At 41.5% G+C, this 17,636-nt stretch overlaps 1 protein-coding gene across 3 annotated transcripts in view; it reads right to left on the bottom strand.

The window, feature by feature from the left end:
* CPT1A (carnitine palmitoyltransferase 1A) overlaps positions 1-14,646 on the bottom strand; it is a 43,467-nt gene extending 28,821 nt beyond the window's left edge. Inside the window, exons 1-6 of one of the 3 annotated variants that reach the window (XM_026041126.1) lie at positions 14,457-14,646; positions 6,098-6,252; positions 4,867-5,006; positions 4,287-4,458; positions 1,241-1,342; positions 379-516 (exon numbers count right to left, since the gene is read on the bottom strand). In XM_026041126.1, the coding sequence (XP_025896911.1) occupies positions 379-516; positions 1,241-1,342; positions 4,287-4,458; positions 4,867-5,006; positions 6,098-6,238 (693 nt within the window). In that variant the 5' untranslated portion in view covers positions 6,239-6,252; positions 14,457-14,646. Of the gene's footprint in view, positions 1-378; positions 517-1,240; positions 1,343-4,286; positions 4,459-4,866; positions 5,007-6,097; positions 6,253-9,668; positions 9,739-14,456 lie in introns of those variants that run through there. The other 2 variants (XM_026041124.1, XM_026041125.1) reach the window with 2 other exon arrangements.
* Between the last annotated feature and the right edge of the window lie 2,990 nt (positions 14,647-17,636).

Genomic DNA, 17,636 nt, shown 5'->3' with positions numbered 1-17,636 from the left:
CTCTAAACAGGAATACTTACTTAAATCTCTCTTGTAAATTACGTGGGCAGTTAGGCCAAGTGCCAAGTATTAAATCAGCTAAATAAACAAACAACTCAAAAGCTACCAGGTAAGTGCCTGCTCCAGAATAATGAACACAAGACTAGGACACCTGCATTCAAATTCTACTCACTGTATTGCTTGCTTACTTCATCACCCAAATCAAGTTACCGCTGTCCAAATTAAGCAATCTCAAATGCACTCTATAAAACACTGTTTTTTTTGCCCTCTCCTTCCCCCTTTTCCCCCCTTCTCTTAAATATCAGAAAGAAGGAGAATTAAGACAAAAATGCAACAGGGAACAAACTCAATTGGCAGTACATCTATTTATCTACTTACATAGTTTGTGGCCCACCAAGATTTTAGCTTCAAGTACCACTGAAGTCTTGGTCCCAAGTTATACGCAAAGTCTTTGGCAAGACCCTCCATTCTTCGGAACTCTTCATCATTCATAAGTGGCCGAACTGATTCCAGATACTAGAAGAGAAGCAGCAGTGTCTGAGTAGTCACTGATCATGGTTTGCTGACATTTCTTCACAAAGCATTTGAACAGTAAACAAAGGGCACTCAGACTCAATTCATAAGGTTGCAAGCACTATAAATGGCAAATTAAACGTATAGCCTCAAGTTCTGAGCACACATTTGCAAACCATAGAAACTTTGAACTGCTTTTGTTGCTTAAATCTTCTTCCAGATGGGGCAGAGGAATTTCTAAGTCTCTAGAAATCAAACCATCAGTTTTTGTGACATTCTTACTTGTGCACTTTGCTATAACATTTGGTATCCTAAGGCAAACGCTATATGTTCAAACAGTGAAAGATAAAAACAGATCTGTCAAAGGCTAATAAATACCCCTTTGAGCCATGTTTCTCTACACGATGCCATATCTACCCACAATGCAATCGTACAATAAACCAGCATGCCACCTTTAGCTTAAAATCATCACACTACTACTCAAAGGCCTCTTGTAGTCTTTATTAAAACTGCTGCATAAGAAACAGGTAAACTATATTTCCTTGTTTGAGCAGGGGGTTGGACTAGAYGATTTCTAGAAATTCCTTCCAGCCTTTACCATTCTGTGATATTAACACCACTATACAATGATTATACAAGGCATGAAAAAAAAAAAAGACCATCAGGGCATCTATGTATGGATTCAACGTTACAAAACAAACAAAAAATGTACATTCTTGCAACATACCCTATTGACAGTGTCTTTCACAGATGGAACTGGCAGCCTTGGCAAAGATGTCTGGAAGCTGTATAACATGGGCTTACGTCCTGAGAAGAATTTTACAAGTGCCTGAAAATAGATAAAAATACTTGCTTCAAATTATCTGGTTATCAGGCTTATTTATGAGGAATAGAGAGGGACAATGACACCTCCTGACTTCCCAGATAACACTCTTGTCCCTAAGTATATTAAGATATCCTTACATAAATACACTATTCTTCAAAACAGAAATTATCAAGTCTCTCAGCTAAGAATCCTAGGTAGCTATAGTCATCATAAAATATAACATAATTAGGTTTGGGAAACATGGTTCAGTATTTTCCAAAATTACAGCTCAGYAGCAATACTATTATTTCTGTTACAGGGTTTCCCTTCAAGTTCCAGTCTGTCCTAGGTATAGCTTACTACAGGACTAGAACATCAAGCTGTTCAAGTACTGTATTATTCTCAGTATTTTCTATTATGAAAAAAAAAGTTGAAGCAAAACAGCTCCCATTTCAACTTTAAGTTTGACAGCATCCTCTATCTCCCGCAGCAGACAGAGGCAGCATTTCCCCCTAGGAGCACTCCTCAGCTGTATCGTGCACTGGGCTGAACGTCAAGGTCACGCAGCTTCCAGGCTACACACAGGAGGATCCYGACCTGTCACCCCACTTGTACAGACTACTACACCAATATCCAGTGGAACATTCTTTGTTAAGTTTGATATTTAAACTGAGGACAAAAKAAAATAAATTCCTAGAGCTCCATTACTAAATTCCTAGAGCTTGGGCCAGAAAACAGGATTGACAAAACTAATTTATCAGAATAGAGCTTTTTCCTCGTTTCCTTGCTCAGCGCAGCTTCAGGAGGTTGTTTCAGGCAGCATAGCTGTGAAGAACCACAGGGAAAAAAGACCCCCTGGCAAAAGGATTTGCATTGGAGATGTTACATGTACATGCACGTGCTATGGTGATCAGCTCAATTAAATTCAGTTGTGCTTCATGACAAGACATGTTTAAAGTCACATCAGAAAGACAGCTCACACTGTCATAAGAAAAGCTGTTTTCCACCACTGTTCATGCAGAAAGGGAATAGCTTTAATCTGAACACTTAAGCCATGCAAGTCTGAAATTTTATCAGGCAGAAAGAGGGTACCTGGATCAACTGACATTAAATATCTTGAAAAGTTTGCTCTCATCTCTTAAGTAAAACTTATACTAGAGAATATAACAGTTTGTGTATCAAATCACCTTGTTGGTCTCAAATATACATATTTAACTTCCCTGATTTCCTATCCAGACTCCAGACATGGCAAATGATCTTATTGTAGTGGTCTTTGTATCTGTTTGCAGGCATTTTATTTATTTGAACCACACTGGATTTCTTACATACACACACACCACTCCTACATGAAATTTAGCTTATTAGGAAGAATAGACATTTTCCTTAAAAGCGACACCAGATTTCCATCTAGCCTGGAAAAAACTTCGCCCTGTGACTAAGCTCAAAGCCTGTTTTTTTCCAGCTGCTTGACTGTTTGAACAGAGGACAGTAATTTCACAGTAACAGTTCCTCAGGTTTTTAATCAGAGAAACTAAGCAGCTAAGAAAAATAAATAAGAATAAAAATAAACAAACCCTTTCAACAAATCACAGAATATCAAGAGGTTAACAGACCTCTGCATTTTAAATCAATAAAAAAGTTTCTTAAGAACTTGGAAATACAATAAATGGCATAACATGGTAAGCAGCATCACAGTTCACACTGTTTAAGGCTGGTGTTATACAGAAAATTAACAGCTTTAGAATATCCATTTGGTAGGACATGCTGAAAACCCAGACAGTGAGAACATCAAGCAACTGACAGGAAGCCTTACCATTCAGAGCCTCTACTGTACACATTCAAGTCATGGGGCTCCTGATATCACTTCCAGGAGAAACTATTGATTAGAAATTTCATTTATGACAAATGAACACTACACTCAGTTTAGTGTATTATTTTGTATGCTCATTACTGAACACTTCCCATAATAAATCATCACATTCTGTTAGCCTAACATATCAATTCAAATTTTGAGGCTGTGGGGACGAACTTTGTCTTTGTAGGATGCTAAATCATTCCTACAGTATTGGAGAAAGAATTCTGAGTGAGTCTGAATAATAAAAAGTTCTCTTTATCCTTAGGTGTACCAGGATGACCAGGATGTATACTCCATCACTTAATCCCCACTACACCCTTTTAGGGAAATGACAGCCTCTTAAACCCTTTTCCTAAGCACCATAATCAACCAGAGCCATATCTATTTAACCTCATCCTGTTAAGAAACATCTCCGCCACTGTTCCCACATACACCTGAAGTCACCCATTCTCAATAAGATGGATATCAGTTATTAGACTGAAAGGATTTAGTACAACATCACTAAAGAAGACTAATCAGAGAAACAAAATAAAGAAGAACTTTAATGCAAACTGCTTTGTGTTAAATGCAGTCTTTCAAAATAGCCCTCGGGCTCTCRGACAAAAACACAGAATACTTGAGCCCACCACCAACTCTTTTAGGTCAGGCATATTCAGGTTCTACAGGCCAGAAAAACACATTTWAAGTAAACTACAGCTTTCGATAAAGTGAAAGATAATGGTGTGTAGAGCGGATGTTGGAAATCCCAACACTTCAACATCAACAAAGAATTAGGGTGGCACTTCCTGGAGCAGACTGTCATTGTGACTGCATCCCACACATTTCACTGTATTTGCACATAGAGAAAAAGTAGGTATTTGAGTCATACAGTCCCAAGGTGCTGTCAAATATAAAAGTGATTTTTTTCAAGTATCTTTCTTCTACAAGGCTATTCTGAGTAACTTAATTATAGCATCAAAAGTGAGACAGCAATTACTAGAATTTCAACCTAGCAGCATGCCATTCCCATCTCATACAAAGAACAATAAAGAAGGGGAAAACATAGCGGCCCCTTTAAGGGTTTGAATATAGATCAGATAGAAGTTAAGGTACAAAAAGTCAATACATCCTTACCATCCATAATCTGGTGCCTGATGAAAGTTTGCCGTGTTCAGCGAAAATCCAGCCGTGGTAAGAAAGCAGCATTTTTAGYGAGTAGCGCATTGTGACAATAAGGGCCACCCAAAGCCCCGTGCCAAAAAGTATTCCACTCACAATGTTCTGTGTTTGGTTTGACATATAGCCTCTATTTAAAACAAAAGCCAGCAGGTGTCAGTTAATGTCAGTTTATGTTTAACGTGAACTTAACAGTGCCACCCTAAGCCCCRTGATATAGCAGGTAGGCATTACACAAGCTTCATACTAGCTTGTCCCCTTTTAATACATTCTGCCAAGCATCCTCTCATCTAGCAAGAACAAAGACATCAGAAGCTGCCAACTGTGCTACTCAAATGCTCATTAAAAAAATAAAAATGCAGTAATACTGGTGTAACAAGCTACACATTCTACACCTCTAGACTGTTTCGCTTAAGCTTACTCTGTCACAAACATGCTGTTCAAATATTGACTGCACTTCAGTGGGCTTTACAGAAGAGTCATTATAAATCAAATTGATGCAGTTTAGAGGAATAATGTAAGATGCCAGTCTACTTACGTTGTATCAAGGGTTCGGTTGATTTTAGCTATTATTCCTAAAGAAGGATCAATTTTGGCATACATTGTAGACATCACACCCACAACTACAATAAGCCAGCTAGATGGGCTAGCAGGATAAACGCCTGTGATAATTCCATTCTGGAAAGAAAAGCCTTCACATAATTTTTTCATACCAAAGTGGTTGACTTCATATTACCATGGAAAGAAACAAAGAAGATCAACATATTCAAGTCATTCAGTTTTAAACAAGAAGTTAGGATTATCCAACATTTTCTTCCATTTGCTTAGCTCATAAGGTAGGGAATGGATATAGTGGAGCTTAACTACTGGAGCAATAAAAAAGAGCTATGCTGCAGAAAATCATCAGAATGATATCAGGAATAGAATAAGAGGACCTTCAAGTTTCTTTGCAGAAAATACTCATTCTGCCCATGAGTCCTGGCTAAAAACATCAAAATTGGAGAGCTTCTTTAGAACAAGCAGTTCTAAAGTAGTCCCCACCTGCACAGAGTCAGATTTTCTAAATGAATATTATACACTGCAAAAATATTCTGCTAACCAAGATACTGAAAGTTACAATCAGGTCTTTCTATGCCATTTAAACAGACATTTTTTAAGCAGACTACATTTAAGGTGTAAATATTTGAAAAAATAATGAAGTAATCTTTGCTACTATTAATAAAACAGATGAAACCATAAATGGTACCTCAGACAGCTGCATTTATATCCATAACACACAGCTGAAACATTACTACTTTGCATAGCTTGTAAATATTCAAAAAATTACCTGAAAGTACTCAATTCTCAATTTCAAATCCTATTTCCTGTAAAGAGCACTTACAGAAAGGGTATATTCTCATACCTCTTTATGTGTGATCTAACTTTACTYTCTTCTCCCCATAAGTTGCATTTATGACTTATATTAAATATAATCAAGAATGAATTAAGTTAAAGTCACAATTAACCGTCATTTGTATCATATCGGTTCCACAGAAGGGACCAAAAGAAGGCATCTTTTCAGCCTTCACATTGTTATTTTAGCACAGCACTAACCAGTATTACCCTTCTCAGCCTTCCTTTTTTTTTTTTTTCCAAAGACCATGGAAGTATTTCACAGTAAGAACTCTCACTTGTCATATAGATTTTTCTTAAACAAAAACTCTAGAAAGATTATAAAATATTAAACAAACATCAAGTATAGTAGGTTTGACTGCAACTGTCTTAAATACCTTGAATCTGATGAACTTTTTCTTCCATGAATGGACACCAGATAAGTATATTTGTTTGAGTGCCTCATGGCTCATACGCAGGTCGATCCCATCTGGAGTTACTGTAAATTGAAATGCTACCGCTTGATGGGCTTCTGCCATTTTTAGAGAGAGTTCTGCCAAAAAAAAAAAACAAAAATAAATTAAATAAATTTAAATTTCTTCCTTTTTTTCATAGGAACTAGGTGATCACCATTTTGCAGTAAAGTATCAATCATTGATGCGCTCGGTTCTTATGGGTAACCTCTTAAAGTATATCAGACTTATGTATGACACCACCCTCTTCCTCACAGGCTTCCCACTTCAGCCTCGCCTCCAGCTGATTAAGTTACCACCTTTAACGTGAATTGCTGAAAGTAGAACCAAAACTTTGAGGTAACATAGCATTTTGGCACAATATCAGCCAGTTAAATGTTGGGCATACAGAAAGCTTGTAAGAGCGTAAATGAGAACAAAAGACTAAAGCTGTATTTGGAAAAAGGCTATATGGGTAGAAAACTTATCATTCTATAGCAACAAAGGAGATACAGAAAGCGCTTTATTCTAGTTATGGTTTTGCTGACAATTTAGAGTCAAACTAAAGCTGAGCAGAAATGAGGAAATGAAATCACAACTATCAGAAAAATGGCCTTCACATAAACAAATCTGAAGCTGAGTGAAGAGGAAATTGACTGCAGCTTCTGCTCAATTTAACTACGCAAACAATGAGAAAAAGCACAGCAATCGTGCTAACACAGAAAAGAGACCATCATAATAAGCAGGCAGAGCAGGCAGGCTCAAACGGAGAACACTAGCAGTTAAAACAAATGGGGTCTAGGGTGCCTATATATGCCTCAAATACATTGACAATACATTGTACTTGAAATGAACTTTCTCCACTCATCTGTGGCACAATTTCCTTCTGTGATCAGTACCTCTAGAAAAATATCCTGAAAGTTATTTCTGCTCAATACTAATTCATAGAAATGTTGTTCAATACCTATATTCAGAACACAGAAAACCAGTATGTCGAAAAGGCTGTAACTATAATATTGGAAAGGTTCAAAGCACACATTGCAGGAGACCACTGYGACCAAAGTGTTTGCAAACCTGTAGGCTAGGCATCTTGATTTCTGGTATTTTATTCTTTTTAAACAGCTGGTGAGGGCATGCAGCCAAGTGCAGTTACCAGCTGGGCACTTCAAAAAACATCTATTATGACTGCTCCCACACTGTAAATATCCTACTGTGTCAAAATCTTCTGGGTCAGTGAAGGGTTGCAGAAGTGCACAAGTAGGCAGTTAGGAAATGTAAGTACTGGAAATCTTGCCATGATAGCAGGTCTAGAAAATAAACAGGGAACACAGGAAGAGAGCACCAGGCAGAAATGACTAGGTTAAGTGATGTTGCGCAGTTGGGAGTTGGGCAACAGAAAGTGATTACCTGTAATATTGAAAGTGCCTGTCCCTCGATCAGCTTGCAGAGATCAACCTCAGCAACACACCTGCTGTTTACAGTGGCTGATGGCAATCCACCAATCCCTCAAACCCACCAGCCACTGCTTAAGTTTTTGAAATCGAGAGTCCTGTCATCCTGGTTTCAGCAACGCAGCTAAAGCTCACAGCAACCTACAGGCAACCTGCAATTAGATTTGTGCACACACAGAGTTGAATCAGGACATCAGAGGAACCAAATGAGCACTGAATGCAAAACCACAAGTCCTTGAAGACAGCCCTGCGTGTCCTAGTGACAACTGCGGCGTGTAGGACTTAGTGACTCAGTCATTAATGACAGCTTATTCATAGGAGTCCTGCAGTAGACAAGTATCAGGAAGTCAAAGTCTGCTGTCTCCCCATTCATTTCAACCGGGCATCACCGGCTCCAGCCCAAAGCTACAAGACAGCAACAGAACAGCAYCAGGCAGCAGTATCACATGGCAGAACCTGGGTGCAACAGGGATGGCAAAAAGAACAGCACTTAAACCTTGAATTCGTTATATGCTTAGTGGTACTATTAAGACAAAGGAGTGGGATATAAGAACAAAACAAGAAAATGAAAGAAATCCTTATCTCTATGGAAWAACCAAGCCCTTGTATTTGTCTCAAGAACAACCAACTGGTTCTCTAGCTCACTAAYGGAATTTTACATGCTGGGGAGCTCTAGGCACTGCATCAGCTACTTTCTATTATCCTTCAACTCCCCTCAGACGCTGCAGCCTGGACATTTGTAACTATCAGCTTCTCTGCTTCTGAAGAGAAAGAATTTTATGAACTTCCTCCCTCTTTTGCACAAACATTTCTATTAAGAAAGATAGTAAAAAAAGTATTAATCATAAAGCACAGTGATAGTCTCAAACCAAAGTTTTAATGAACTCAAGTTTAATCTGATTGTAAAACGAAATGAGCTTCCATAAGGAATTCATTTCTCATTCCTCAAAGTGCAAAATATAGAGCCTTCATGTGATTAGAATTAATCCTTAATCAAATAAGCAAACCCTGAAAACAGATAGGTCTAGTTCTAGTAGTGCATAAGTCTAGCAGCCCTGAAAGTTACAGGAAAGGAAAATAAAAAGAACCCAACCGAACACGTATGATTTGTTCCTTTTTTCTTTCTTAAACAGCCTGAGCCAAGACTACTATTTATCCGAATTACAATGGCAGAGCAGCAAGAGACTTCCTGGAGTCTTTCTCTGGCTGCTTCTTTTGCTCCTAGAGGCCGATTTAATCGCAGGCTGCTGCGCACTTCCCTCCGCCGCATTCCTGCGCAGTCGCTGCCGSCTGGCCAAGTGGGGGAAAGGGCAGAGGCGCGAGGCGCACGCGCCGACCCGGGAGCTCGACTCGCCGCGCAGGGCCCGCAGCGCCCACGGCAGCCCGCCCCGAGCCACCCAACAAGAGCTGCTTCCTGCCCCGAGCCTCTGGTCAGCAAAGCAGCTCTGCAGCATGTGCTAATTAACCTTCTTTCCAACACCGACATGCGAACAAGAGCTTATGGCCTGGGCTAAATCGCTAAGAAATAAAGTACAATTTTGAGAAATTACCTGGAATGGTCATTTGCATGACTAAGTGTTCTTTCAAAACACTGAGGCTTTTTTAAGCTGTTCCTCATTCTCTTCTGGGTTTAGTTTTACTCAAACATGTTGTAACAGCTGCAGATTCTCCTCCTCCCTTCTTGCACTCCTCGGCAACACGGCCAAAACTTACCACAATTTTTTCCATTGATAAAAACAAAATACTGAATGGAATTCAGGCTTCCCTCAAGAAAATGCACAGCTTAAGTACTGACATAAAAGTTGGGGGAGGAGGGGAAAGCATGTTGCTCTATCTATTTCAACAGGTGTGTAAAAAGTCAGTTGTCATTGGGAATGTCTCCCTGAAGTCTATAATACAGAATGGATGACCTAGAAGACAGACAAACTCCCACACGTATCTTAAAGATATTTACACATTTCTACAGATTGCATAAACTTTACATAGGTAAATTGACACGATGAGTTACCAGTAAGAGAAAGTAAGACAAAGTCATCACTTCCACTCAGAAAAAGCCACTTGTCTACCTTTAAATAGGTCTTCCTGTCACTTCCTTTCTCAGAACTAATTTTAGTCATCTGCTTCCATACATTTTTCTCCTGCTTGCAATGTCTTTCAGAATGGGGCAAGCCTTGCCACTTCTCACTAATAGAGTCCAAAAGTGTTCTGGAAAGAGACATATGTAATTTCAGTTTTAGCATTCATAATTGATTTTTATTGCAAAGAAAGMAAATTAATAAATGCAGAGGAAGAAACAAGATGACAAATTCTATTCACATGGCTCAGAAGAGCTAAAACCTTGGTGAGTTTTAATTCTATGATCACCACTTACAAGCCAATTGATTTAGTTTTGCTTTACCAACCAAAGATTAACAGACTTCTTGGAAAAGCAGTGACCGTTGCACACAGCTTCTCTGAAAGCCTTGCCATGCATTACCCCACGCCAGGTTTCACGCTGCCAGAGCCTTCATGTAGCCATCTCTGGCACCCAAAGCAGCCACGGGTTGCTCAAGATGGTAGGCAGGTTGCATGCTACCGTAAGCACGAGGCTGAGAGCTGGAAAACATTGCATCGTAAAGTCTGCTGGGCTTAGAAGTACCTGGAAGCCCTTACCTTTGCCCTGCATGAGGTATCACAAAAACAGCATTGAGAAACATCTTGCGCTAGAGGTCATGGCTCCCGCCTTCAGCCAAATTCCTACCAGCTTAACCTCCACCTTAAAGGCAAACCCAACCTTAAAAAAAAAAAAAAGTCTTGCTTCTTGCTTGAAATCCTCATACAACTTTGAAGCTCAGAGAGGCACTGAAGCTGCCTATAGGGGTACAGACAGGTGAGAATAAAGTGATCACTTAAAACTGTTTTGTTTAAGGTTGTTTTCCAGATGGAAAGTGGAAAGGAGTAATAGTTAAAAGTACATTCAATTCAATTTTTGTTAGGAAGCATCCCATGTCCTAATGTTTGGGGAGATATTAAGCTTGCCCTTTAAAGCTAGACATTTTGAACTAGGAAGGGTCTCGGGAAAACAAGCAATTGGCTCAATGCCTTTGAATTAAAACTGCTTCAGACAGGCAGAGAAAAAAGAAAAAACACATTTCTATCAACAAGTAAAGAAGTTACTGTTGGAATGTTACAAGAATCCATACATAATATGGAAAAATTTCAAGATATCTCAAGTTCTCTTTAACAAATTCAAACTCAAAGGTAATTAAAGCAGAAAACCTTTAAAAAGTTCTGTCTGGTATTTTCTCGTCTATGCATTCCTTTTAAGGAAGGAAACCAATTAAATCTCCCTCTCTAGGAGCTGACCTGGCTAGAGCTTTCAGAAAGAAACAAATGCAGAAACCTCTTTCTTCTTCTTTCCCAAGTCACTGGTATCTTCACTTCCTAGAATATTTTAGCCTCTTCAAATACACTACTGACTTCCAAGAGACAGACCAAGCAAAATTAAAGCCAGTACTAGAAAAAAACACTAAAACACTTCTGCTGAATCTTTGTAGAAGACAGTGATCAAGTATTTCTTCTTGCCTGTTTTGTAACCCTCTTATTCCTACAGAAATTTGCATTTTCCACTTTCATAAAAAAAAAACCAAAATTAGGCATAAATAGCAACAATAATTGTTTATGTTCAATAACTGTTTAAGTCAATAATTGTTTATGTTCAAATCTGTTGTTTTCACACCAGAACTAAATTAAGGGCAAGGTAATTCCAAAGACTGAGAAAGCATCTATGACTTTTAATGCACTGTGTCAAGTTTCCCTTTAGATTTCTGTTATTGATGCTCCTCTGTCAGTGCAAACTTCCAGTGGTCCCTACCCAGAGGCACACAAGCAATGACACTCCTGGCAGAGGATTTTGCCTAGACATTTTCTGGCAACAAAGTGACATGTTCTGAAGCACAAAGACAGTGCCAGCATCCAAAAATATCTTCCTAGTATGATAGTTCACTTCCACTTTGACACCAACTGCAGTTTCATGGTAACTTAATGCTCCAAAAAGTGATCTCAGAAGTGGGTGTAAATTGAAGGTAAAACAAAGGTTTAAACCCTTGTGTAACAAGGGTTACCAAAAAGTATCAAGAATATCATACCAAACATCAGGATCTCTTCTCATTCTAACGAGAATAAGTGGAGACAAACAAAAAATATTTGATAGTTTCATATGCAAGATTTGCTAAGTATGTCTTCATCTGCCTGAAATCTCCACAGTATTTGAAGTTTGTCAATTTAACACCCTCCCAGCTGTTTGGTGCAAAAATACTAGTACAAAACTTATTTCAAGGCTTGGGACACAAGAGAAAAAAGAAAGGAGGAAAAGAGTCCAACCTGCAGATTTACCACTGCAGAGTCTGCTGGAATATATATAAAATACACACACACACACACACACACACACACACACACACACACCCCTTTAGTAAAGGGAAACCTGGTGTCCTGGTGTTAAAACAGCTGAACTTCCCAAACCAATGAGAAGAATACAAGCACCATTTACACCACAAAACAGAAGACCTTTCTTCATTATAGCAAACACTGTATTTAACACTCCCATATACTGGGCATATCATTTCAGCAGAAAAGAAACAATGTTAAAACAAGTGATGGAGGAATACCTTTGAAGATGTGGAAAAATACAAAGTTTAGTATTTCAATAATGGCTTCAGAAGGAAAATTATCCCTATAGAAGAAAAAAGGAAACAAATGTATTTGGACACTCCCAAAATCCTAAATGCCATCAAGGGAACAAAAACAATAGACATTGACTCCACTCATCAATACTTGTAAAAAAATTACATGCAGATCCAGAATAAAACTCCCAAGTCATGATTAGCACTGCTCATGCTGCATATAAACACAAAAAAAAAGTTCTAATTGTAAACATATCAAGACATTCTTCTTGTAATGCAATATCAAAGATGTTGTATTAGAACTGCTTCAAAAAACATATAAACTCAGTACATCAAGAAAACAGTGCAAAGAACTGCACAACTTAGAAGTCAAATTGGCAGCAAACATTCAAGAAAAATAGGTTTTCAGTGCCCAGGAATAACATATCATTAGCTTGGAAGATAAAGAAATTAAGATTTTGCACATGTGTATTTTAAGCACTGTGTTGTCCAGCAAGTCAGCTAGTCTTAAGGTAGCAGGCAAATTTCAAGAGCTGTCCTGAAATGCCACTTACACTACACCAAATGATGAGGGAACCGGTACAGTTCCTATTGATAATGCAGACTGTTACTTTGACAAGAAAATCAGAGAGATTTTAGCAGCATTTTCAGCTTGCTATGAATGCAATAGAGTCACTCACTACAGCAATGTTCAGCACTGACTCAACAACTCAAGGTCTCACCTGCTCTTACATCTGTGCTCCCCACTTCTGCCCGACACAATCTACCCTCTAGCACTACAGCAGAATTTTCATTTCCAAGAAAGGTAACCTAACCAAACATGATTAAGGGTGTCAATAAATAAGTCTTTTATTCACATGTATCTGGGGCTCCTTTGATGCACAGCTGAATACAATTAAATTCAAAGTAGAACCATACAATTTAATTAAAAAGGCAAAAAAAGCCATTTACAATTTCATATATTGACACATAACTTTCCAAAAAGGTCACGATGCCTTTCAAAGGAAAACCGAGGTTTGAGCCACAAAATCTTTAGAAAATAGTAGGAAATATATCTAGTTCAAATACTAAAATAGATGCCTTGAAAAACACCTCTCTATTGAGTATTTTACTAGCCAATATGACCTTTTTGCAACATATTCTAAATTTCTTCAAAACAAGACACTAGAGCCTCAGAAAGAGTGGATGGCTTATTCACAGGTCATGTGACATTCTGAAGTCACTGATTTCTGAACTTACTATAAAGATTAACCAGACATATTTCTCTGAAGAATTCCTATTTCAAAACAGCTTCCTTGCGTACTAACCTTCAGTAATATCTAATCATGCTATTCAGCTTATAAAGGGACAGGCTGATCATTGCTGTTCAAGTCTTATCAAAAAGATAAGACTTTAATTCACTTTACAATAATTAACTATATTCTAATAAGGCTACAGGTGCACCAATTCATAACAAGAAGCCTGAAAGAAACAAGGTCAAGTAAACACTCATATGAATGAGAACTTACATTGACATAGGTGAACCTAAGGGCTATGGTATAAACATTAATAGAAAACAATCACTTACCTTTAAAATTTGAATTAATTCAACCAATTACCATTCACTTYGGATGAAATTAAACTGACAGGTTCTCATGCAATGGAAAATATAATAGGTTCCAGTTCCCCAAAACGTGCATATGATGAGACCTCTTATGCGAGAGGTCTCTCTCAGAAGGTCCTCAAAGTCACATTAGTAGACCCAAATTCCCCTACAGCTAAGAGCAGTGGTCCCTTGGAAGCATAGTATTTTAAGTTACTTGTATCTAAAAATGTGTAGTGTTCTGGCTCAAGACAAACTGAAGAGAATAAAACCTATTTCTCCAGGCACAGCAACAGTGGGTCCTACTTATAAACCTCATCCGCAGCAGGCAGCCAATGTCCGAACAGCTTGCAGGGACTCGCTGTCCCACTGGGAAAACCACAGGAACAGGCTATCGGCTTGTGTCCTGTCCTCAGCAGTTTTCCAAGATCACATGCGAATGGATAGTAGATACCTGCTGCAGGGATTTCTGTTGGAATCTTTGGGGAGGGTGAAAAGGAACAGTGCAAAGGGTAAGATAAGGCAGCAGGTGCACCAGGAAAGAAAGAGATGAAAACAGAAATCCCAGTCTCCCACAGGCAGAGAGAGTGAARGTAACACACACATACCTGCACAGCTCTGTCTTCCTCTCGAGTGCTGGGGTGTTGTTCTTGTCGCACGGAAACAGCCTCCCCTGAATCTCACTGACCGCGGCCGGAACCTTGAGCTTCAGGTTAGCACGGTAAGAGGCAGGCTCATTCCAACACTATTAACTGCTAGCATCCATTCAACCACAGCAACAGAAGCTCTCTGTGGCAGCTCTGAAAGAGAAAGTCAAGAGAAAACAGGTTAAGTTCGGATCCACACCCAGCTTTTAACTGTCTAGAGGAACTGGATCAAGAACCAGAACAGTTTAAGAAAAGTTGCTGCCAGAGAATAGCTACAAAAAGTAGTCTTGAAACAGTATTTTCAACCACACTGGATGAATGTACCCTCTGGATTGGTCCGTTTTCATTTAACAAGTCAGAGACAGTTAAAAAAAAAAAAAGGGGGGGGGGGTTAAAAAAAACCATCTCAGTTATTTTCTAGAACACTGGAGTAGTAAGCAAGGTGATCTTCAAAGCTAGATAGGTTGACTGCTTTCAGCTTGCAGATTAAGACATTCAAACACAATCCCTGGCCTTCAGGCTTGAAGCTTCCTTACAGCCGACACAGATCCCATAAAGATTTCTCGACAGAGGAATGTTCCCAGACAGCCTGCTTTCATCGGCACCTCAGGCAGAAAGGCCTGGAGAGCAAGCTATCTTCCCACACCGGATCAGACTGGAGACCCTCGGCAAAAAAGGAGTGTAGAAAGGACAGTTTATTGCAGAGCTTTAATTACTGGCTTAACACAAAAGATTACTAACCTCTAAAACACTGACATGCTCTATGGCTGTCATCCAAAGCAGAAACTTTTACAGATGTCATATTACTTACCAATTTCCTTGCTAAACACAGAGTAGGGCATACTGTACTCTTCCTAGATTTTGGGGGATATTATTCTAGCCTGTATTTCAATGCATGTTACACTGCACAAATCCATGCAWGAGGCATCTCTTCTGACCTTCTAGAAATTCAGAATAATCCTGCTGAGTAAGACACAAGCACAAAGCACTACACAGCTATGGTGCTATGCAGAGGGAAAAAAAAACACCTCCAAATTAGGCTCTAGGCTGTTACTTTTTTTAACTGCTGTTATAAAAGACACACCTGGGGCACTGAGATTCCTGTAATGTTACCAGTTTTCTCTCCCTTTGCACAAATTACTTCTACACGCACACAGTAAAGGAGAATTATGGCTTTTACCTCCTTTTCCACAGTAATATTTCTAGATTGGCAGCACTTCGACCCGACATGCCAGGTGCCCGTTTTCCCAGGACTCAATAGCCCTAAAGCACGGACCACAGTGTCTGCTGACTCAAGGCAGGCAAAACGCACGGCTCTCGCAGCAACCTGCGCCCATTATTTACCATACCTGCCAGGCTGGGCAGCTGCAGAGCCACAGCCAAACATTTCACCAGCCTTTAAATCGGCCTTTCAAAAGGTTAACCCCGACAGGAGAGAGAGAGAGAGAGAGAGAGAGACCTGCCTTCCAACTGTTTAGATCTAGTTCCCCTTAACGTCTGGAGATTTGGGCTTGGACACAGTGAGTCAGACCACAGGAGCAATGTCTTTGTGAAGTACAAGGAAAACAAACAGAGCTTTGCATGGTATTTTTTTAACTATTTTACATAAATATTTTAGGCGACCTAGGTCACCTTTTAATTCWAGGCGCCTTTCCCCGTTCCCCCATCCCATCCTCTCCACACGCAGCAGGAGGCCAGGCAGACTTCCTGGCAGGAGCCCGGCCACCCGCCGGTGGCTCCAAAGAAAGCGGTAAATAAATAAATGGCCAAAGAATGGAATAAATAAATGAATATTCGCCCGTGCCCCCTTGGGGACAGGTCCCCCCCCCCCCGCAGGGCGCGTCCGTTGGGCCGCCCCGCCCTTCCCAACGGCCGCCGGGCGCGCGCGCCGCCACGTGACCGCGGCGGGAAGTAGGGGAAAGGTCGCGCCGCCGCAGCGCGCGGGGACAGCGGGAGGCCACGGCGGCAGGAACGGCAAAAACACGCCCTGAAAAAGGGGGCCCTCAAGTTGCTCTTGCAACACAGCTTCCTGTTACCGCTCTCACTCATAACGAGTCGCAATTTCCCAACTTTTTTTTTTTTTCTTTTAGTATTTTTTGTCAGGGAGGTACTCCAAAAATAATAAGAAGAAAGAGAAGCGGTTACTCAAGAGGTCCCGGGAAAACCCCGCTGCGTTCGGGAAGAAGGGCAGGGTGAGGACACGAGTGAGCACATCTTCGCTGTTCCTGCCCAGGCTGCGCCGCAAGGAAGTGAGCGGCTTCCTACAACCTCCTACGGACTGCGGAGCTCCAAAGGGAGCGGCCGCCCCGGGCTGGGAACCGCCGATTTGGACTTCAAGTATTTAACTTGACCTTGCTTTACAGGCCTCCCTTCCCAAAGATGCCCTTCCCGCTGCAGCGCTGAAGCTGACATGTCGGTTCCATTTTCCTACCTAAAAACGCAGCTTTCGAGATAGGAAGGCCGCAATAAAATAACCACAACAGAGAAGGCAAGACGCGGAGCCCGCAGCCGCCTCCCGCACCAGCTGCCCCGGCGAACCCCCAACGCCCGCGCGGTGCCGCCCACCCCGCGCGGGCTGGAGGAGGTCGCGGCGGCTTCGGAAAGCCCGCGGCTCCGCCACCGCCTCCCCTCCCCTCCCCTCCCCTCCCCTCCCGCAGGGGCGACCGTTGCCGCCGCTCACCGGCTCCGGGGCGCGACGACGCGGCAGCGGCGCCGGCAACGGTCGGGACGCGAGTGCGGCGCGCGCCGCCGCCCCGCGCCAGAGCCGCGCGCGCCCCTATTGGCTGCCGCCTCGTAGGGGGCGTGGCCTCCGCTGCGCGGGGGCGGGGCCCATAGGCGGGGGCGGGGAAGGGGCGGGGCCTCGCGGAGCCGTTGGCGGGGGAAGGAGGGGGTGTCATGGCGGAGCGCGGCGCGGGGGCGTCAGGGAGGGCGGCCCCGGGTGCGGGGGGCAGTGGGGCAGGAGCGCGGAGCCTGGAACCGCCGCCGCTCCCGGACAGGGCCGGAAACGCCGAACAGACGGGATAATGCAAGCCTAGACACGCCTCTGCATCCAGCAGCATCCGTGTGGTTGTGTGTTTAGCCCCGGTGTGCCTGACTGCTCGGAACAGTTAGGAGAAGCACCACATGCTTCCCCCTCCCTTG

Source organism: Nothoprocta perdicaria, unplaced genomic scaffold (genome assembly GCF_003342845.1).
Source record: "Nothoprocta perdicaria isolate Ctin4 unplaced genomic scaffold, notPer1 scaffold_28, whole genome shotgun sequence".
Lineage (NCBI taxonomy): Eukaryota > Metazoa > Chordata > Aves > Tinamiformes > Tinamidae > Nothoprocta > Nothoprocta perdicaria.
Note: the sequence above shows the minus strand (reverse complement) of the source record. Positions and strands in the feature narration are given on the sequence as shown.